At 35.2% G+C, this 23,161-nt stretch overlaps 2 protein-coding genes across 2 annotated transcripts; both read left to right on the top strand.

Moving 5' to 3' along the window:
* Positions 1–2,778: 2,778 nt before the first annotated feature.
* Positions 2,779–14,540, top strand: LOC122603166 (actin cytoskeleton-regulatory complex protein pan1). Its single transcript, XM_043775799.1, has 13 exons — positions 2,779–3,122; positions 4,936–5,992; positions 6,148–6,366; positions 9,088–9,299; positions 9,600–9,671; positions 9,853–9,924; positions 10,012–10,110; positions 11,335–11,406; positions 11,490–11,604; positions 11,714–11,782; positions 12,777–13,050; positions 13,262–13,346; positions 13,840–14,540. The coding sequence occupies exons 1-13, from the start codon at positions 3,003–3,005 to the stop codon at positions 14,356–14,358; spliced, it is 2,985 nt and encodes a 994-aa protein (XP_043631734.1). The 5' UTR covers positions 2,779–3,002; the 3' UTR covers positions 14,359–14,540.
* A 2,608-nt stretch (positions 14,541–17,148) lies between these two features.
* Positions 17,149–21,346, top strand: LOC122603882 (F-box/kelch-repeat protein At5g42350-like). The gene is made up of 3 exons (XM_043776724.1): positions 17,149–17,338; positions 19,176–19,869; positions 20,320–21,346. The coding sequence occupies exons 1-3, from the start codon at positions 17,334–17,336 to the stop codon at positions 21,196–21,198; spliced, it is 1,578 nt and encodes a 525-aa protein (XP_043632659.1). The 5' UTR covers positions 17,149–17,333; the 3' UTR covers positions 21,199–21,346.
* Positions 21,347–23,161: the final 1,815 nt, after the last annotated feature.

The following is a 23,161-nucleotide window of genomic DNA, read 5'->3' as shown; positions in this document are numbered from 1 at the left end:
GCTGAATTTCGCTACTTTGGAGTTTGACTTCAAAAATGTGGTTGTACAATATGCGAAGGTTGATCTTAATATTCAACTGTTTTTACACTATAAGAAACCTGGTGGAGATTTGGATTTGGATCTTTTTCCTATATGTAATCATCAAGATTTAAGAAATATGATAATGCATGCTAGGAGAACTAGGTTTATTGAGATGTATGTAGAACATGGTACAACATCAATAGGAAATAATTTTGAACATGGTGAAACTAGTAGACCTTGTAGGAAATTGTTTGATGATGATAATGCAGTTGGTTTAGATGTGAATGCAGTTGCTTTAGATGACAATGCAGTTGGTTTAGATGGTGGGTTAGAAGGTTCTGATAGTCCTACTAAGCCACCTGGCTTTGAAGGGTGTAATGTTGATAAGCCAGAACAACATATTGAAGTTGAAAATGAGGAAGATTTACCATTGGATGAGAGTGACAAGGTTCATGATGTACATATAGACATGTCTAAGTTTGATAGAACATTTAGCAGGCTTCATGTTAACTGGTTAGGAAAAGGAGTAGAATCAAGTGTGGGAGAGTTGAAAGTGGGTGAAGAAGTGATTGGAATTGACTTTGATGCTTATGACAGATATGGAAGCCATTGGATGGTGGTGAAACTCAGTGAAAGGATAATATTTTTGATGGTGGTGAAGAATAAATAGGGTTAGTGAGGATGAAAAAGTGTGCTTATGATTTTAATTTCTTAAGAGGAAATGAAAAGGGGTTTGTTTACTTTAATTTGAAGAAGGATGTATGAAGATCTAGTGGATTTGAGTATGGAAGAAGAACAAAAAGAAGCGTATGATGAAATAACGAATTTGTCCCTCACTTAATGGACCAAATAGACGGTATATGATCACAGAATAAAAACTAAATAAATTGACTCACTTCAGAGTTAAAACTATAATTTTTTCCACTTAAAACAATAGTTACAAATATAATTTACTCCACTTAAAGGACCACAAATATAATTTACTCCAAAAACTTTAATCACTTTCTTATTTTGAAATTAGAATAAAAAAATAGGATATTAAAAATGACCCAATAACCCTAAAGCTCTTTTTAAAGAAAATGTATAAATTACTATTTTTTTTTGAAAGATGAATTTCGTTTGAGAACTTCGTGTCGCGATTCGACAGAAGGAGGTCTAACATAAGTTGTCTTTACCGGGTTCGTGCTAGAGAGCTCACTCGAAGTAGAAATGTCTATTTCAAATACCCGATAAGGGAAAACCCCCTACTTTTTTTTTGTAAGGCAATAATTGTATAAAACTACTAAGTAATTACAAAGCAAAACTCTTCAAACCAAAGAGTTGCAAGTAGCAACTTGGGAATTGTTAGCGGTAAGTCAAGATCTTGAAGATGCAGAGATGGATTTATGGAAAACTACAAAGAAAACTTTGCTTGAAAAAGAAAATGTTAAGACTAAAATGCTAAGGCATAAAGCAAGAGTGAAATGGGTACTTGATGGGGATGAGAACTCCAATTTTTTTTCATACTTTTGTTAAGAGAAGAAATTTGTTGAATGGGTTGAAGGGACTGGTAATTAATGGGGAGTGGTGTGAAGACCCAAAAACTATTAAAGATACCGTGTTTGATTTTTTTAAGAACAACTTTACAGAAGGTGAAAAGAATCGGCTAAAGATGGGAAAAAATGGGTTTCGATGTATATCTAGTTATGATAATGATTTTCTTGTTGCTCCATTTTCAGAGAAGGAGATTTGGGACGCTATCAATGGTTGTGGTAGTAAAAAGGCACCGGGACCCGACGGGTTCAATTTTCAATTTATTAAAAAATGTTGGCCGATACTAAAAAGTGATCTTTTATTTGCACTTGAGTGGTTTTGGAGAACTAGTAATATCTCCAAAGGGTGTAATGCGTCTTTTGTCACTTTAATCCCAAAGAATCATGACCCGATTAGCCTTTCGGATTTTCGCCCCATAAGTCTCATTGGTTGCTATTACAAAATTCTTTCCAAAGTTCTTGCGGAAAGATTTAAAAAGGTTATTGGGAAGGTAATTGGTGATGAGCAAAATGCTTAATAAGTAAGCGGGAATGACCCACTAGCACACCCCATCCTACTTGCAAGCATCTCCACCTCGTTTTTTTCTACTCTAATACCAAACACCTTACTTTTATTAGTATTTATTCTCAAACCCGTCACTTCTTGAACACACTTTAAGATTCTCATCAAGTTTCTAGCATTATTCACATTCCATTCTCCAAACAATATAACATCATCCGCATATTGTAAATGCGAGACACTAAGATTATCACTCCCCAATTTGACTCCTTTGAAAAAATTCTTTGTAATTGCTTACTAATCCGCCTGAATGTACGACGATCAATAGAGATAAATCCTGTCCCTCAGACTTGAACCTGTGTATACCCAACCTTCATAGAAAGACTTTCTATGTACTTTTCAAACCTTGAACCCACGACTTGCTTGAGCTAAATAGAAACTACATATAAATTACCATCTAAATCTACACTTTTTAAAATATATAAACCTACATCATTCAATTATATGTCCAATTGTACTTGTTGAAAGCTAGTCTAAGATTAATAGATCCGCAAAGTTGAAAATTTTAACATAAAACTTTTGATGGGGTGGAGTTAAAATAAATTTTAACCCACAAATCCGGAATAGTTAGTTGTAATGTTTTTTTACAAGGTAAAGAAGAAAAAGACAAGTATTAGTTAGTGTATGTATTATATATTTTTTGTGAAAAATAAAGAAAGAAAGTATATATGTAGATTGTGTAGAAGAAGAAGAGGAAGAAGATCTGATTGAAATTGAAAAAACCAACCAACCAACCATCCTCAAATCAAATCTAGACAAGCAGATGGTGTTTCTTCAATTCGATGCCTGAATAAATGATCTACATATATACTACTGGAGGAAATCACACACATATATACATATAATAATAATTGATTGAATAAATAAAAGAAAAAGGAAGAAGAAGAAGGATGGATCAGTTCGATGTGTATTTCAGAAGAGCAGATTTAGATCACGACGGCCGAATCAGCGGAACCGAAGCCGTCTCCTTTTTCCAGGCTTCCAATCTCCCCAAACCTGTTCTTGCTCAGGTCTTGCTCCTCTCCCTTTTTTAATTCTTATTTTCTTTTCCATAATTGTTTATTTAGAATGACCAATCCATCCAATAATAGTGATTTGTGAATATTTGGCAAGTGTGAGGAATATGGTTATTGGGTAGAACTGTGTTGCCCCTTTTTTCGGTTATGTTAAGAATCCAGTTTATCTTGTGGCTCGTAGTGAAAATCTTGAATCCGGCACTGCCCAGGACATTGTCTGGCCTATGAGGAACTTTTATTTAGGAAATTAAATGAAGTCGGGGGGTTTTGCTTTATCTTTCGTGTAAGCTTGGTGAAGTGTTAAAATGATTGAAAGGGTAAATTCAACTTGTGTACTGTAATGTGCCATCAATTAGACGCTCAGAAGTGAATTATTCACAATAGTGACATTCTTTTAGCTGAGCCTGATTTTTTATGTGGGTTAAACTGTTGCTTTGGCCATGCTGTTTCACAGATTATGATAGTGGTTTCTACAAGGGATATGATATATTTAAGCTTTACTAAGGGATATGAATCTGAGAGTTTCTACCAATCTATGTAAGAACATTTATGATTGAGAATGATCAGCTCATGTGAAGCCCCTAATCATCATTTATGATTGAGAATACTTTAGTTACTGGACTATCGATAACTATCATCATGATTTTTTTTATTTTTATTTTCTTAGGGGGCCACCAACAACAATTATCATGAGTTTAGGTCGCTCTAATGTTATTTGGGCTAACTTGTTGCTTCGGTGCAAATGTCACACTTAATTTGTTATGTGCCTCTTGAACTGTGTCATTTTCTTTTAATTATGGACCTATGGTTATTGACTAATAGTAACTTTAGGAAACCGAGTTTCATCATTACCATAATATGAAATGATGAATACTTTGTGGTCATAAAAATGTTTCTCTTTGATTGTTGTATGAATCATGAAAGTGCGTTGTGAACATTGATGACTCTTTCAGATGACTGTCTGAAATTCTTTCACCATGAGAATTTTCCAAGCAACAAGCGCAATGCTGTAATACATTTGAAATAACCTAAAACTAATCGCGTGATAACTTCCATGGGTTGGAGGATATGTTTTGGTTTTTTGGGCGAGCTGTTATAAGGTGCTTTGGTTTCAGCATCAATCACAAAGCTTGTGGTCGTGGAAAAGTAGAAAATGAGGATTTGACTGTGGAAACATTTAAATTGAAAGCTTCTCACATGTCAATGTTACTCAGCCTGCAAAAGTAGATGTAATTTTATCACTCCCAGTTTTTGTTTGATATTGCTGTCATGCTGATAATAGTGTGGATTTAGTTTTGGAATCAAGTTGCTGACTGATAAAAGAGGATGCATGATTGTGGGAGTACTATTGATCATTAGTTTTTCCACCTTTCACATGCAAGCAATTAAAAGCTCTTTGAAAGTCTACAATCTTGTTTAAAACCATGCAAGAGCTTTTTTATGCTTTTTTTTTTCTCTTTAGTTTAATTAGTGGTTTTTTAATATCAATCTATGGAGTTTTGAAGTGGTTGGTGCTTTCTATGTTAACATGCTTAACCAACTTGTTGGAGATTAAATAAAACCTAAATCGATCCGTTTTAGTCTTTTAGTCAGATTGGTCGAAATTACCATGTCTAGATACTATAGGGAAGAATAAAGACTATTTGCCATGATGTTACTTTTTTTATTGACGGGGAGTTGTAGCTTTTATCTTCATTTTGTTTCTGCATGAAAGCGATATTTCCTATACGTCGACGGTAGACCACCACTAATGATTTGACTCCGCATCTGGGATATATATTTATGGAAATGTATAACTTGCTTGCAGATATGGCAGCATGCTGATCAGAACCGCACTGGTTTCCTCGGCCGTCAAGAGTTCTATAATGCCCTTAAGCTTGTTACAGTGGCACAGAGCAAACGAGACCTAACACCAGATATAGTAAAGGCAGCATTGTATGGGCCTGCTTCTGCTAAAATCCCTGCTCCACAGATAAATCTTGCAGCACTTCCGCCAGCTCAACCCAATTCAACGGCTCCACGTCCTTCAACACAGCAGCCTGGGGTTGTCAGTTCGATGGCTCAACGGCCTCCTACACAACAGACCGGGGTTGTCAATTCAATGGCCCCACGCCCCCCTTCACAACAGCCTGGGCTTGTCAATTCAATGCAGCCTCAACATTTTGGCATAAGATCACAAGGACCTCCAAATACAATGGCTCCTCCATCGGTGGCTCCACCTTCTTCTGTGCAGTATTTTGCATCTGAAGGAAATCAATCAACGAGGCCACCACCTGCAGGCGGTCCTCTTCCACCACAGGGTGTTGGCCGTCCTAACTTCCCATCAAGTGGTGGTCTGGCAGGTTCTGGAGTATCCTCATCTTTTGCAACTCCTAGAGCATCGGTTGGAGGAAATGGTGTTGTTTCTGACCATATGTTTGGAGGTGACGTATTTTCTGCTTCCCCAACTTTATCCAAACCATCCTCATCACCAATGCCAACTAATCCTGCAAGCAATCCACCTGCTTCTGCTGCCATTGCTCCTCCAACTTCTGAGCACCAGGCTCCAGTTAAGATCGACCCACTTGGTGCATTGAATGCATTTACAAGGCAGCCCACTGGGGGTCTGGTACAGTCAGCAGGACCCTCTGCTCCAAGACCCAGTCAACAGGGCCCACCTCAAAATAATACATTTGGATCATCTGGATTTTCAGTTGAGCCTAAATCACAAGCTCCCAATCTGTCACAACCTCAGTGGCCGAAAATGACACGGGCTGGTGTTAACAAGTATATGAAAGTTTTTATGGAGGTTGACTCTGATAGAGATGGGAAGATAACTGGTGAACAGGCACGCAGTTTATTTCTGAGTTGGAGACTACCAAGAGGTATATACTCTTCCCCGATTTACTATTTTCATTGTTTTGGGCCTTGATGTTTGATCCAGGTCTTTCTTTTATGATGATTTATTTTTGCGGTAACATGCATCTTTTAAGAAGTTATCTTTTAAATCATTTTGTAATATTCTTTTGTTCTTTCATAGAAATTTTGAAACAGGTTTGGGATTTGTCTGACCAAGATAATGATAGTATGCTTTCCTTGAGGGAGTTCTGCATTGCTCTTTATCTGATGGAGCGGTACAGAGAAGGCCAGAATCTTCCACCAACGCTTCCTAGTAATGTCTTACTTGATGAAACTCTGTTGTCTCTTACGGGCCCACCGAATCCATCTTATAGAACTGCTGGTTGGGGAGCTACTCCTGGTAATCCTTTAACTCTATTTTGCCATTCTTAATATTATATTAATATCTCATTACCATATTGTGATATCTGTAAACTATGTGAATCAAGCATTTAGAATTTGATAGTTGATACTGTACTATACTATTTCAATACAACTTGAAGAGACACAGAAACAGTTATTGAGTTAAACTGTGTTCTCTAGTTTTTGAGTTAATTAAATGGTCCCTGTGTTATACATGATTCGTCAAGTTCAGTTCCTATTTCAAAATCTTACATGAATAGCCACTGGAACACTCCATTCGTTACACCACTAGTCCAATATCTCGTGTATTGTTACATACACAATCCAATGTCTACTTGAAATTACCAAACTACCCTAAATATTTATTGTTTGTAGCTGTATTTTATTTTTGATTTATATTAATCTATTTATATTTGTGCTTTTCCACTTTGCATAAGTTAATTGGTTCTTTTAATAACCTCTTCTTTCACTTAACTTTTTCTTCTATGAATCTGGCAATCTTCAACAAATATGCCGGCAACATTCAACAAATATTCTGGTTACTCACTTACTCATTGCAAGTTTGCAACTACGCAAATCAAATCTAACAAAACCTGCATGTATCTAGAAAATAACTCTCACCCAAATCAAATCAATTTATTTTTTTCCTAATTACATAAACTCTTTTATACATCAAGTCAATCAAAACCAAACTAAAACCAAAACTAAAGCCAAAGTTCTATATCTAACTAAAATCTAAGTAAAACCAAGTCAAACTGACATCACATAAATATACGTAGACTTATACATACACGCAAATGGGTTCACACCAAATCAAACCATTAGGTTAGCTGCAGGTGGAGAAAACTAGGGTGTGTGATGGTGGCTGGTGATGGTGGGGATTGTGGTTGGCCGAATCTGAACACGAGATGGCGGAGAATAAGATAACGGTGATGGTGGTTTGGTGGATCTAGAACGAGGTGAAGGAGAATTGAGCCAATGGTGGTTTATTGTTTTTCCCCGTGTCGGTCAAGGTCAATTTATCTGAAAAGAGAAGAGATTAAAGAACTGAGGAGGGAAAGGTTTAAGAGATGAAAGTTATATTAACTAAAATACTATAAAAGATCAAAAGAAAACTTAATCATAAATTATTAATGGTATTATAGACATTTTAGGTCAATAAGGACTCATGTTATAACAAAAGCGGCGTGACAAGGATTATTCATGTAGGATTAGTAGGGACTCAACTTGAATGATTGGGTATGACACAGGGGCCATTTACGTATTAGCTTCTAGTTTTATTTTCATATATACTATATTATAAAGCAGATTCCCCTGTCTAACATTGTAAGTTTCAACATTTACTTCCCCAAAATGCCCCTTCTATAAATTCTATATTACCAAACACCCTTTCTCTCTCCTCAAATCTCAACCAATCATCTTTTTTCTCTCTCATCCATAAATCATTTATTCCTCCAATTCATTCAAAATCTTTTATCTCACAAACCGTACATCGATAAATTATAAAAATTATATGGGTGTTATTAAAATTTCATGCTCTTTCATTAAAGATGTCATTCGATATACTTTCTACGAATTTTTAAATCCGAGGGCGGAACCCGTATGGTTAAGACATTTGGCTATCACACTTTATGACCTATCACCCCACCATCTCACCGCCGCAACGCGCGGGTACTTACTCTCGTTTTTTTTTTATATAGAAAGGGATGGAAACAGTATAAAAAAGGTGTTCTTGAGTTAATTACAGGTTCATGAGTTATCCTCACAGAAAATTCTCTCCAACTTTAAAAGCTTTTTGGAACGAGTAAGAGAAAATTGGAACAAAAAGGATTTATAAGCTTTTACGAGCATGGTACCCGCGCAATGCGGCGGCGGTGGTGAGGAAGGCGGTCTAGTGGTGTTGGTGGTGGTACTATTGGTGGTGGTGACGGTGTCAAGTGGTGTAGGTTGATATAATTGTGATAGTGGAAATTTTTAAAAAATAAGAGCTTAGAGTGTTAATTATTAAAATAGAGGTTTATAGTGTAAATTAATTCATTAAGGGCAAATTTAGTATTTTATAAAAACTCTTTCTATAGTGGGTTTTTATTTAGGGTAATTTAGTAATTCCGTATGTAACTATTTCTAAAAATGAGGGATGTGATAATTTTTTATAAAGGAGTATAGATAATGGCAAATGTACCATATTCAAAAACTTCACACTGATCAGTTATTACATATTTACATAAAAGGGTATAATTGAAAGGAAAAAAACCAGCCTTTCATCCCTTTCTCTCCAACTAAAGAACTTACTCATGTGGCCATGAGCCTAAATGGGGTCATGGGCCTAAATATCTGGGCCATTAACTGGTTATAATCTGCCCGGGTTAGGGAGTGCTGAACGGTCTAATCATATTCAATTGAATTAAGCAAGAAGTTGGCCAAGTCCTGGTCCACCTTTATCTCTCGATACAGCAACTCTTTCATATGACTTCACGGTTTCATTGATACAACTATTCAAAATAAAAAGTCGATCATATGAAAACCATTGAAAATAGGATGATACAGATTCCTTGAAAGTGGAAAAAGTTAGTTGATAAAGATAAGTTAATTAATTCCCGGCTTAACCTTGTACACAATTTTATTCATATAATAGTTGCTAGTTGAAGCACTAGGGGATAGCCATAACTGATTGGGGCAGTTGAGCTGTTTGTATATTACTGAATCTGTTCGTCTTTAGGCCCTGTACCCCAACAGCAAGGGATGGCTGGTGTTCAACTGATGCCGCATGGTGGTTTGAGGCCACCCATGCCTGGTCCCCAACCAATGCACTATACTCAGCAGAAAGGACCTGTACCCTCCATGGAGACTTCTAATGCAAATCACCTCAGTAATGGTGATCAAACTACTTCTCATTCAGTTTCTCGAGAGACAGCTGAAACAGAAAATACGGTAGACCCTTTCTTCTATATAAGATTTTGAAATATTACATTCAGAAGAATGTTCTATCTGCATTATATTTGGGCTCCTTGGCTTGTTATAAATCAATCACTTTGATATTTACTTTTGGTAAAGGGGGAAAAGAAAAAAAAAAGGGGGGGGGGGGGGGTCAGGAAGTCAACGGTTTATATGCTTTGAAAATTATTTGGATCTAGTTGAACCATTCCCTTAGAAGTTCTATTTAATATTTATGACACGTTTTCCATATGCATTGAATGTTCACTATTACTTGGTTTGTGCTTGTGTTGAAAGGTTGAAGATAAGAAAGTGATTCTGGATTCTAGAGAAAAGATGACGTTCTTCAGGAATAAAATGCAAGATCTTGTAAGTACCCATTCTTTACTGATACTTTTGTGTTACCATGCATATATATTTGTTATATGCTATTGAGTTCAAGTTGATTCCCTATGTACTGAGTACATTTAAGATGTGAGAGCTTCCTCCTTTGCAATTATAAAGATGAGTAACCAAATGTTCTTCCCTCCATTGTTTTTTCTTCTATCAGGTGTTATACAAAAGCAGATGCGATAACCGCCTTAATGAGATTACAGAACGTGCTATAGCCGATAAACGCGAGGTATTCTTGAAATTAGTTACCATTGTCTTATTTCTATCTTTTGGTTTTCTGTTTTCTTGTTATCAGACATTGACCCTTTTATTTCAGGCAGAGTTCCTTGCCAAGAAATATGAAGAGAAGTACAAGCAGGTGGCCGAAGTAGCCTCTAAGTTAACTATTGAGGAGGCATCTTTTCGTGATATTCAGGTAGAATGTTCTTCCATGTTATCTGAGATACAAGAATACATATCTGGACCTGTGTATTTACTGAAAGTTGTTCACAAGGTTGATACAACTACCACTGTACTTGATAGCAAACTCTTCTCAGTTTTGCGATTGGTGCTTATTGGTTGACCATTTAAGCAATTGTGAATACCTTTTACGATTTCTCTGTGAATTTTGAAACAATTTACCACCATATTTTGGTCACCATGTTTTGAGCCACATTTTTATCTACTCATGTTAGTCCATTCTCATTGTGGTTACGCTGGCACCATAGAAGACATTAAGACTTAATGGAATATGAAATGGCTGGGTAGGGTTATCAGAATGGGTTTGGGTTAAAACATGCATTCTTTGTGCGACACGTAGTGCTTCCTTTGAGTGACATGTCCCTTTGGTTTATAAATGAATTATTCTAGTTTCAATTATGTTATACCTATCAAGTAATCTTATTTTATATTAAGTTTTATTTATTTCATTAGATATTATAAGGTTTCCTTCCTTGTATATATCTTAAGAAAATTAAACACCAGAATTAATTATTTTAATAATGAATATGTTTAAAATATATTTTCATATACATGGTTCAGTGTCCTTTCTTATAATGTAGGAGAGTCTCCCACCATAAATCATAATACTGTCAAATATAATCTGTTACTTATAATATTCATAACATAATATTTTCTCGATTTTAATCTTCTATTATATAAACATACATGCATCATATGTTTATAATTTTATATAAGCAAAATTTCGATCTCCTCGATACACTAATTACAAGAGTAATCACATACACACATCATTATTTTAAATATTGTTACATAAGGACATATGTCACATAATGATACGACAAACATGTTAAGAAAACATAAAATTAAAGCTACGTGCCTACGATGCATGGGGTATTAAGATTCAAGGCAAGTATATATTTCTAATCATGTTTGTCGTATATATGTTTAAACAATTCGGTATTTCAGTACACACTTAAAATGTTAAATGGCCTAATAAATAGCAATGTATCATCATTTTCTACTGCACATGGTCCGTATATGAACTTGCAGTGTAGTTAAGGTCAGTAATATATTCTGTTACAGGTGTAATATCAGCTTTTTAGTCCCATCAGTCAGGACATGAAGCACATTAACTTTAACATGTAATATATATCATCCTTCTTTTTGGTTAATTAAAATTATTGTTTGACCATCATAGGAGAGGAAAATGGAGTTGAATCAGGCCCTCGTAAAAATGGAACAGGGTGGCAGTGCTGATGGCATCCTTCAAGTAAGCTCAACTACTTCTGTTCCTCCTTCCCCCACTCCCACGTGTGAATGCTTTGTTTATGATAGACATATCTGTGGCTCTAGGTTCGCGCTGATCGTATACAATCAGATCTTGAGGAACTACTGAAGGCCTTAACGGAACGTTGCAAGAAGCATGGAATCAATGTCAAGTCAACTGCAGTTATTGAGCTTCCACAAGGTATCATCTTTCATATAACGTTATCAGGATATCCAATTAAAAATGTACTTACAGTAGTATGTATTGATCAATAATTTTGCCCTGTGGTTTGACAACTTTGTTTGTGAAGGTTGGCAGCCTGGAGTTCCAGAAATATCTGCAGTGTGGGACGAGGATTGGGATAAATTCGAAGATGAAGGTTTGGCATTCTTTCTATCTGAGTTACCATGTTTAGGAAGCGGCTCTTACCGAAACAAAGGATCAATGTGTGTTATTTGCTAGCTCAGACTGGCCTAGTGTTTAAATTAAAAAAGAAAGAAAGAAAGAAACTGCTCACTGCTGCCTTCTGGTGGGTTTCGAGCCTCAATACCTTGACGGTGTATGGGGGAGGTTATGATGTAGACAGAGCCTTACCCCTACCAAGGTAGAGAGGCTGCATCCAGATTCTACCTAAATGGTAGAAAAGGACCTCCGGCCTTTTGCATAGGATGAGGATTGAACCCTTGACCTCTGTCATGTTTACCACTGATCCAAACCACAATGCTTTAGTGTTTAATTTAAAAGATTTGTCAAAAAAAAAATTTAGGTGGAATATTTGAAAGTATCCCGAGGTGTACTGAAATAATTTCATCAATAATCATGGGTGATTGTCGACGGGGCTGATGAATGATGATAAACACATCACACCTTAGATAAAAAGCTTAGGGGATCCACAATGGCTTATAGCCTCCTAAATCACTTATCTAAAAGCATCAGGTTTCTATTTTTATTTAGAGTTAATTGAACAAGTCATCCCCGTGGTTCACACATTTTTGTGGTTTTTATCCCTCTAACTTATTTTTAGTGGATTTCGTCCTTCATCTTAACTTTTTTAGTGGATTACATCCTTTTGAGGGATGTAAGATGCTAAAAAGGTTTGCACATTTTTGTGTTTGATGTAAGGTGCTAAAAAGGTAAAGATGAACGACAAAATCCACTAAAATTAACTTAGAGGGATGAAAACCACGAAAGTTTTAATACATTAATTATTTACAAATTTAAGCAAGTGCTAGTGGGCCAACCTAACCTGGTCCTTTTTGACCCAAACCCATATAAACTGCTACCTAACCTGACTTTTTGCCACCTACAATTAGCATTCTCATCTTACTTGCATCACCGTATTTACATTGAGTGTTAACATACTTGTGTTACAGGACCTCAATATGATGTTGGGGTGTCTGCAAATGGCAAATCCACATCTCAGGCTGAAAATTCGTCTCCGATGGATGGCATTTCTCATGGTTCATATTCAAATGCTGACGGGAACTCTGAGAAGCCTTTTGAGAGTGAATCAGCATATGCATTTAGCGAAGATGAATCGGCAAAAAGTCCAGCAGATAGTCCGACAACACAAAAAGTATTTGAAAGTCCAACCAAGGAGGATTCATTTAGCCATTTTGGGAATAGCTTTGATGCAGATACAGAAAGGTACTTAGTGGATTCAGTTTATGGTTTGATACTTTGATCTTTCATTATCCAAGTTATTTTTTACGTCACTGGTTGTAATATGTTCAATACGTGGACAGGTCCGGTATTACTGAAACTTACTAAACATGCATAGCTTATAAACTGTTCTGTTTTTCTTTTTTTCCCCCTTTGTATTGAAGACTAAGTTTGTCACTTTGTATTCTTTGAATAGGAACTTTGACGACCAAGGATGGGGTACTTTTGACAACAATGATGATGTAGATTCAGTGTGGGGCTTCAATAGCGAGACCACTAAGGTGTGTTAATATTTTATATCTTCTCATTACATCTAATGGATGAACATATAGATTAGCATAGTGGTGGAAAGCATTAGGAGTCTTATAATTTAAGACGGAAACAAAGTACTACATATGTTCCAGCACATGATAAACTGGATGAGTCATTTTTGAATAAACACAATAAGGTGAAAATTTGTTTCAGAACAGCTTTTTAAATTGGACGAGTCATTTTTATATAAAGCCGCTATATATTGCTGGTCTTAAACTGGACCATGAACTGAAGACATGCTTGGGTGGGTTTGTCTAGATTCCAGAACCGAACTGAAATTGCCAATCCTATGTTCTTTCTTCAATTTTGTTTGTGAGGACTAAGGAGTGAGTGTTTCCCACCCCTAGGTTCGTTGTTTTTTTTTTTTTTTGTAGTTAGAATCTATTCTAGCAGCTTTTAATGCTTTTTATTTTACCTGATAGCAGCCTTGAATGACGTATACAACTTTATAATCTTTCACAGGATGCTGATCATGAGAAGCATGGAGAGAGTTATTTATTTGACTCCAATAGCTTTACCGCCAGTCCAAGGAGAAGTGATTCCCCCCAGGCCAATAGTTTTTTTCAAAAGAAAACTCCATTTGGGTTTGATGATTCAGTCCCTGGCTCACCAGCTTCTAGAGCTGCCACCTCACCACGATACAGTGTGGGAGGAGCAGAGAATTCTTTCTTTGATAATCTTTCGAGGTACGACTCTTTTAGTGCCACTGACCGTGGTTCTCCCAAACAAGAAGCTTTCTCGAGATTTGATTCTATGAGCAGCACGACACAGGACAATAGCTTCTCAAGGTTTGACTCAATGAGTAGCACCACACAAGACCGTAATTTTGCAAGGTTTGATTCTATGAGTAGCAATGTGGGATTTGATCATGGTCAAGCCTACTCGTTTGATGACTCAGACCCATTCGGTTCAAGTGGACCATTTAAGGTGTCATCTGAGAGCCAAACAGGGAAAAATGAATCTGATAAATGGGGATTCTAGTTGGTGTTTGGTGATATGTTGTTATATAGGGGATTTTGTATTTTTATCCATGGAGGGTGATTTGGGGGAGTGCAGCTATTCCTTGTGAATTTTGTTTATCCTATCGGTTTGATAGCTGTGTTTGTATAATTTGCTTCAACTTTGATTCCATTTCGTGAAAAGTTTACTGTGTCTCTTTGATATAGTGTTGACTAGATGACCTATTTTCCGATTGCTTTATTTTAAAATATATGGTTATATTCCGTTTAAAATATAATATATATTGAACAGGTTATTTTAGTTAATTGGCTGTAATTGCTATCCCTCACAAACTCATTATTGCTGATTGCCGAAGGAAAATTCATTATTCAGAATACATAAGTTTAATGTGGAAAGCTAGTGACCTTCACAGAGAGTGATGAAGCTCTCACATGCTCTTGGAGCTATATCGCAATGTAGTTCGATGTTTATATCACCATGGGTACGTAGTATGCCGCTGAACATAACCCTTTTTCGTTGTGTTTTTTTCAACTTTCACATATTTAAACTCATTTTTTGTAACTGGATCATATGATATAGATTATAGACCACTCTTTACCTGAAAAAAAAAATAAAAAGAGAATGGTTTGTACCAAGTTCATGGATTTATCACTTTATGTTATAAGATAGAATGATGGAAGAAAAGAAAACTTCAATTCTTCCATGCACAGAAGCAGATGCAGCATCAACGATACTAAAAGCCTGTTGGGCTTTTACTTTACCATCTAATTTCGTGTAATCATGAATACGCTCGAGCAGCCCTTACATCATGTGCCTTGTCTCCTCTCCACCACCTCCATGGCTCCATGTAATGCAAGTTCTCGGCCCTTTTCTGTCTTACGCTCCTTTAGCATCTGCTTTATATCACCGATCACATTGATGTTGTAAGTTGGATCTGACTACATTTTTGTATACATTTAGGAGGGGTATTTTGGGTATTCTGTACAAGTAAAAGGATACAAGGATCTAAATTCAGAGAAATGAAATAAGGAGAGAAATGAAATTGGAAAAAATGAAATTGATTGAGAAATTCAATGGATTCTTTTGATTGGTAATGACAGAGAAATACATCTGAGAAATTAACAAAATCAATTTTTTTTTTTTATTTTCAAAAAATAAAAACAAAAAATCTATATAAACAATTAATTAGTAAGAAAAGTATAACAAGTGGTCGGCTTTACTTGCTAATTATTACTGCTTAACATCATCATTAAATAGGTACATCGTGATTCATGAGTTTCAGTTTATACCATGTGTTCAAAATGTTAAAATAGGTACAGAAATTAAATTCTCCGTGTTTGTTAGTTTTGTAGTATAAAAGTGGAGAAATTCATTTCTTTACAAATTAGGTTGTTAGTTTTGTAGTATAAAAGTGGAGAAATTCATTTCCTTACAAATTAGGAGGAAATGAAGTTGTATGTAATGGATTTCTCAAAGAAATCAAATTCTCCATGTGTATATTTCTTACCATCATTTCACCCAACCAAACAATGGAAATAATTTCATTTCCATTTTTCTCCTCTCATTTCACCCTAGTAAACACACCCTTAATGCACCATAGACTTAAAAGTCTTGAAACGAACCCCTTTTTTAGGATGTTCTCGCCTCTCAAATTTAAATGGACGCATCAGTTGCAATCTCTCAAATACGTGGCACGTACAAAAAAGGCATGTGATACATATTAGGTTTTGTTCGGATTTGGGCCATTTGTGTAACACATACACTATGGATGTGGCACATTGGAAATTGAAAGTCAGAATATATGGCACATGCAATTTTGCATGTGACACATATTTGCTTATGTTATGATTTTAACTCAAAAAATGTGACAAATGCATATAAGCATGTGACACAACTGGGTATAAAAAAAATCTTATTTTTCTCAAATCATGTCATGTCGTTTCAAAAATGCCCCCAAGTGGGTCGCACGTGAGGGAGTTAATGGATTTGAGTTAAAGTTCGTTTTTAGTAAGGATGAAACTCGATCATTTTCATCAATGAAGGATGATATGAGACAGTTTTAAACTTAAAAGACGAAATCATACTTTTTTAGGTTAACCATAAGAACGATTCATGTCAATCACTCTAATTATATATCTATACTATATTATTAAAAATAACACTTTATTTTTGAATGTGTTGAAAAATATGTAATATTTTCACTTAACACCCTTTAAAATAATTTCCATCTACACTACCTACTTAACATTAATGATTAATTTACACCATCAATCTTTTATCTTTTAAAAAATCTTCACTAACCAATTATATCACTTACCTTTACATCAGTTATCTACATCACTCGACGCCTCATATACCATCACAGTCATCGTCGTCGTCACGACGATCGCCGCATTACGCAAGTAACGTGCTAGTTATCAACTTATATATTTAGTAAATAAATAAGAATCATAATTATTTTAGTACATCAATTTGGAAATTGTTCTTTTTAATACCAGACATATTTAAAGGGTTTTTATGTAACTCTAGTCTTTTTTTTTCATGTTTTTAAAAACTTTGAGTTAATTGAAAGGTTTTATTCTGATTTAAAAATAAACATTACAGTAATGTCCAATGCCATTTTTTATAAATTTTAAATTCCGATATATTAACGATATATAAAGAGGTTAAAACGTAGACAACCTTATACATCACTTTCTTTCTATTTCTGCCTTTTACTTTACCCGTAATAATTACGAAATTTAAATAGAAAATTTAAAGTATCCCCTTCTTGATTACACCCTTTAAACTAATCAATCACCAATTTGTTAATTATCATATCTCTAAAAAGAAAAGCTTTCACATATATTTATCTCCCTACATCAATTCCCCCATATGTTTTTTATTAAATTAAAAAAACCTGGGAAAAGAGTTGGATCTGAGAATGTGTGTTTTTTGGTGCAAATGAAGAATCTTGAATCGTAAACACACTTTCTTTTTGTGGCTTCAAGAACTTGATGAGGTTTCTCCTCTCTTCTTCACTTTTACTTTGTTTCTTGTATATATATATATATATAATATTTCTGTGACTTTTTCTTTCTGGGTAGTCAAACCACACCCCTAATGATTCTTGGATTTTCAAGTTTTAATACACTTCTTTTTTATTAATGTTTTTTAACTATGTGAATTTTTTTTATTTTAATTTAGATAATTGAATGTAGTTGTTAGTTTTTTTGACTCATAAAGATCATTGTTATTGTTAGATTAGAAGGGAAAATAAATACAGTGTAAAACGACAGTATTCATTTGACTTAAATTTTGGCCTGATTTGGGACTGTATGTGGGTGTTATTATTAGTATTGGAGTTTTTTAAATTTGACTATCCGTGTACTTGATTTGGATTGTTGTTTGTGTTGTTTTTTTTTTTTGTACATATTCTTTGGCTGTTTATCAAAATGTGTAAAGTATTTATATTAGGAAAATATTGAATTAATGAAACCACCACGTACCGGGGGTTGGCCTAGCAAATTTCCGGGGGTTGGCCAGTGAAATAACTGGATTCGTTTATAGACAAAATGAAAATTATCAATAGTACTTCATCTATAATACTAAAATGAAATCTTTGACTATGCATCAAATTGTCTAGTTCAATAATAAAAAAGAAATGATTCTTTTAAAGGGCTGTGGAGCTGGTATCAGGTGTAGTGCCTCCCGTTTTATCGTGTGTTGAACTTGTTGACTGTCTGATGCGCATTTTAAAAGTGCTTAATATGATACAGGATGATCACAGTCAATTAATCAACTTTGATATAACGTTATAATGTTCTACTGCAGCTTGACATTGTATAATTGTATATTAACTTTTTATATTGTTGAGACTGTTAGATGTTCTGATCATAGAAGGAAATAAGATCAGTTTAAACATTAAAATAAGGCTATACAAATAATGTTACCCCATCTTATGTTTACTAGACTGATCAGAAGGTTTGATCTTAGTTTTATTTGAACCAAATCTCAGTTTATATTTTACGCAGATCTATATGAACTTTGCTACAAGTAAATCTAATTCTCAAACTTACAATGGTTTGGCAAGGTGTATAAACTGACGTCTACAATTTGATCTTTTGGTGAGTGTAGTTCTTAGCGTAAAGTTTTCTGTAACTCCAAAACTTTTTTTAAAATGGCCGAATCGGGTTACTTAGGGCAGTGTCTGGATCTACGTTTTGGAAGTGATTATTGCTGCTTAGAAATTAGAATCAGATAATGAGGTGCTTAAAGTTAGGGATAGTAGGCGGCAAAAAGAACATTTTTTCGTGGCAAATCCTTACGTTCATCTACAAATCTGATGATTATAACTAGTGGACGCTACACAAATTTTCAAAGACAATTCCAAATGCCCCCTAGTTGATGCACTGGTAGCTGAGGTTGTTTTAGAAGCTATTTTTTAGTTTTTTACTCGTGGACGCCCCTTATGAAAGTGAGAATCCATGTTGAGCATGCTATCCTTTAAAAGTTTCCAGTAAGCTTTTAGGATATGTCTATCAAACCACATTAAATTGACTGCCCACATTAATTATTTTGACTTTGATAAGTCGGAACTTACAACTTACTAAAGTTCATGAAAATCATTTTTCACTTTTAAACACATAAAAGCCATAAATTGTATCCAACTCATGTTAGTTAGAAGTTTGAATTTAGTCATTCTGAGTTTTGAAAGTTTAAATCCCACTCTAGGTGCTCTAGCTATATGATCTACAGTCTCTTAGAATTTTCTTGAAATCCGAGTGTCAAAATGAAAACCTTTTTATTGATTTCATTTTGCAATCGTATTTTCTAATTTGTAATATTCATATGACCAGGCTTGCGAACAACTACAATGGAAGTGTGATGGAGGATGATGATGAGACGAGAGGGGTTTTGTTAAGGTGTTTGAGTCTGTACAGTCGGGGTGGAGGGTGCAAGGTTGGAGCCACAACTAGTGACGAGTTTGGTGAAACCGTTGGTAAAGGGTACAAACCTGTGTGTGGGACCCAAAACACAAGTGTTGATTGTTTCTCGTATGGAGTTGAGAGGTTTTGGAAGAATAATAATAAAAAGAAGAATTTTGAACTCCAAGACCCACATCGAAATAACAACAGGATGCATGTGTTTCTTCCTGATGATATTCTTGAGACGTGTTTAGTGAGACTTCCGTTAACGAGCCTAATGAACTGCCGGCTTGTGTGCAAAAAATGGAGATCATTGACTTCCACAACGCGTTTTATGCAAATGAGATGTGATGGGCATTATCCAAGCCCATGGTTGTTTCTGTTTGGGACTGTTAAAGATGGTTTAAGCTCTCGTGAGATATACGCTTTTGATGTATCTTTCAACAAATGGCATAAAGTTGAGGCCGGAATTTTGAAAGATCGGTTTTTATTCTCGGTGACCACTGTCTATGACAACATTTTTATTGTTGGAGGTTGTTCAAACCCTGGTAGAATGGACCGAAGTTCTAGCAAAACACATAGAGGAGTCTTACTTTTTTGCCCTTCAACAAAATCTTGGCACAAGGTTATGATAGGACATTAGGACCTGAAGAGAGGTGGCAATTTCGGTCTACTTACCTATGATGGGTCGGTTTGGGGGATTTTTCTGTATATCTGGTAAAATAATAAAATACAAAAGTTAGCTGAAATTTCTAAGGGTGATTGATCTTTTAATTTTAACCTTTTAAGTATTTTTTCAAACAGATAAATTATTATCAAAAGTATAATAATAAGTACTAGCAAATGTATCTTTAGTAAAAATAATTCTTTTTCGATAAGCGATTCGGGTTGACCCTTACTGAACCCCCCCTAAACTTACTCGTAAAAGTGAAGGTGTTGCCCGTTACACAACGGAACCATTTGGCCGCCTCTCTCGACCTGAATCATGTTATATTAAAATATAATTAACAATACTATCATTACATAAATACCACTGTCCCTTATTTATCTGATTATGACAACATGATTATAACAGGTTGCATCAATGAAACATGCAAGATCAAAGCCAGTTCTTGGAGTATATGAAGTTACCTCTGATAATCTGGCGATCAAAAGTCAACACAATCATTTTCCCCGGACACGAACACGCAACAGTGGAGTATCAGATGTCTATGAGGATCCACATAGACTTTCCCTTAGGCGTCTATCACGACACTCTATCGATCATCAAAAGTCAACACAAACAAAAGTAAACACAGGTATAAAATGCCGTCAGCGGTTCCTGATACTTGCCGTAGGTGGGGTCGGTTCATGGGACGAGTCTTTAGATTCATGCGAGATCTATGATTCTTCATCAAACAGATGGACGGAAATCCAAAGGCTCCCAGCTGATTTAGGGGTCATCTGTTCTGCAGTAGTTTGTAACGGGGTTTTTTATGTGTACTCCGAGGGTGACAAACTCGCAGCATATGACATTGTTCATGGTTACTGGGTTCGGGTCCAAACAACTCCACCACCACCATGCATTCACGGGTACTCCCCGAGACTCGTGTCATGTGATGACTACAGATTGTTTATGGTGTCGGTTTCATGGTGTGAAGGGGATGGTGAAATTGGAGGGAGAAATAAAGCAGTTAGGAAGTTATGGGAGCTTGATCTCGTGTACTTGACTTGGAATGAAGTTTCCGTACATCCTGATGCACCCATGGACTGGAATTCTGTATTTGCTGCTGATAAAAACTTGATATTTGGGATTGAAATGTTTAAGATATTCGGGCAGGTGTTGGAGTTTTTGACAATGTGTGATGTCACGGACCCAACGATGAATTGGGTTCACCTGTCGAAAAATCAGGTCGCTCGTGAAATGGACGTGTCTTCGTGCATAATGAAATCGATGGCTGTTGTGCATTTGTAAGTTGGGTTGTTGTGAGCATTTGTTTTGATACGAAATTTAGTAATTAATATTTGATACTTAATTTTTCTTTATGATCTCGACCGAAAACTTTGGAATTATTACTGTTTCGATTTGATTCATGAAGGAAATTGTAATCACAACTTTTTGAGTCGTTTTGGAGGATTAATTCTCAACATAACTTTTCTTATCAGTATTTGTTGAGTTGAAATGATGGATTTTAATGTGGCAAGAATCATCTTTTGGGGACATAATGTATAGTTAGTTGTACAGCGATACTCAAAATGGGGATGGGGTTTGAGGGAGATATGATGTAGAACATGATCAACCAAAATTAAAGAAACTACTTTCAAAGAGACTTGGATTATATTTTGATAGATTATGTCAAAATTAAAGAAACTCATTTCAAAAAGACCTTTGATTATATTTTGGTAGATTACGATTATATTTTGGTAGATTATGTCAAAATTAAAGAAACTACTTTCAAAAAGACCTTTGATTATATTTTAGTAGATTATGTTTTATTACATGTACTTCAAATGAAGTTAGCTCAACTGGCAGATGCATCCTTGGTTTTTCCATTGGTCTTGGATTCGACTCTTAGCAGTGACAAGTCTGTGGGTTTTTTTTCCTGAATCACCTGTAATGGCTTATGATCTATATCTCATATGTTAGAGAGGTGCAATGCTTCACCATTATACGCTGACGTGTTCCCTGGTGTGGAATACCGACTAACTTTTCAAAAGATTTATATATACTTATCATATTAGAGTTAATTACTTAAATGGTACATAATATTTACTCGATATTGCTAGTTTCATACCTTACCTTTAGTTATTACGCGGATTATACCCAACTTTCTCAAAGATCTACTCAGACAATACATGGACCCAAACACCGTTAGCTAACTGTCAAAACACCCCTACGTGAGTTGCATGTGAGGGTAAAAATGTAATTTTGTGTTTCTTAATTACTTAAATGGTACTAACGTTTGCTCGATATTACTGGTTTAATACCTAACGTTTAGTTATTTCTTTTTTTTAAAGGTGAATTTTGCTTCGTGTCGCGATTCGACAGCTAGAGGTCTAACATACGTTGTCATAACCGGGTCCACGCTAGATACCTCTTTCAAAACAAAAATTCCTATTTCAAAATCTCGATGAAGGAAAACCTCCTATTAATCCGCTTGTAGGCACGACGATTAATAGGGGTAAATCCTTGCCTTCTCCAAAATTCAAACCTAAGGTTGTCCCATACATAATATAATTAAGTTCAATTGTCAAGATTAAAATTTGATGTTTAAATCTTGACGATTGGGTTTAAATCAATTGGTTAAAGTTGATGAAACTTTACCTATAAAGTTTGATTAACTTTAGAGGATATCAATCCTTTTATACGACAAATGAAACTTAAAATACCAAAATGTAAAAGCCTGTTCTTTTGTTTTTCCTCTAAAATTTTGACCAAATTGACAATTGAGGATGATACACATAAATGAGAGAGGCTTTCCTTAAGTTACTTTAACATGACTGTTAGGATAGTCTTGACTTTTAGATGACAATTAAGGCCTAAAATTTGAAAATGATCATTGAATTTTGTTCTTTTAACTCTTTGATTTTCTTGAAGGGTCAAAGTTTTGCTAATTTGAAAAATTAACTTAGACAGAATCCTTCTCACATAAATTGTGTCAAATCACATTGAACATCATCCATTGTACTATTGTAGTAGGGCGATTTTTTCCAATCAACATCATTTCTTTTTTCCTTTTCTTAGATTCCTTTTAATAGTGGAATTTTTTTCACTTCTTTTTTTATCAACATATCATTGTCAGGTCATCTATTTCTTACATCCTAATATCATGATGCACTTTTGTCAACATCTTTTTTTCACTTCTTCCTCAATATATGATTATTTTCAACAACATTTCTTCTTCAAATCTTGGTAACATCTCTTCCTCACATCTCTT

This window comes from Erigeron canadensis, chromosome 6, assembly GCF_010389155.1.
Source record: "Erigeron canadensis isolate Cc75 chromosome 6, C_canadensis_v1, whole genome shotgun sequence".
In the NCBI taxonomy this organism is placed as follows: Eukaryota; Viridiplantae; Streptophyta; class Magnoliopsida; order Asterales; family Asteraceae; genus Erigeron; species Erigeron canadensis.
The sequence above is the reverse complement of the archived record's forward strand: the minus strand, read 5'-3'. Positions and strand labels throughout refer to the sequence as shown.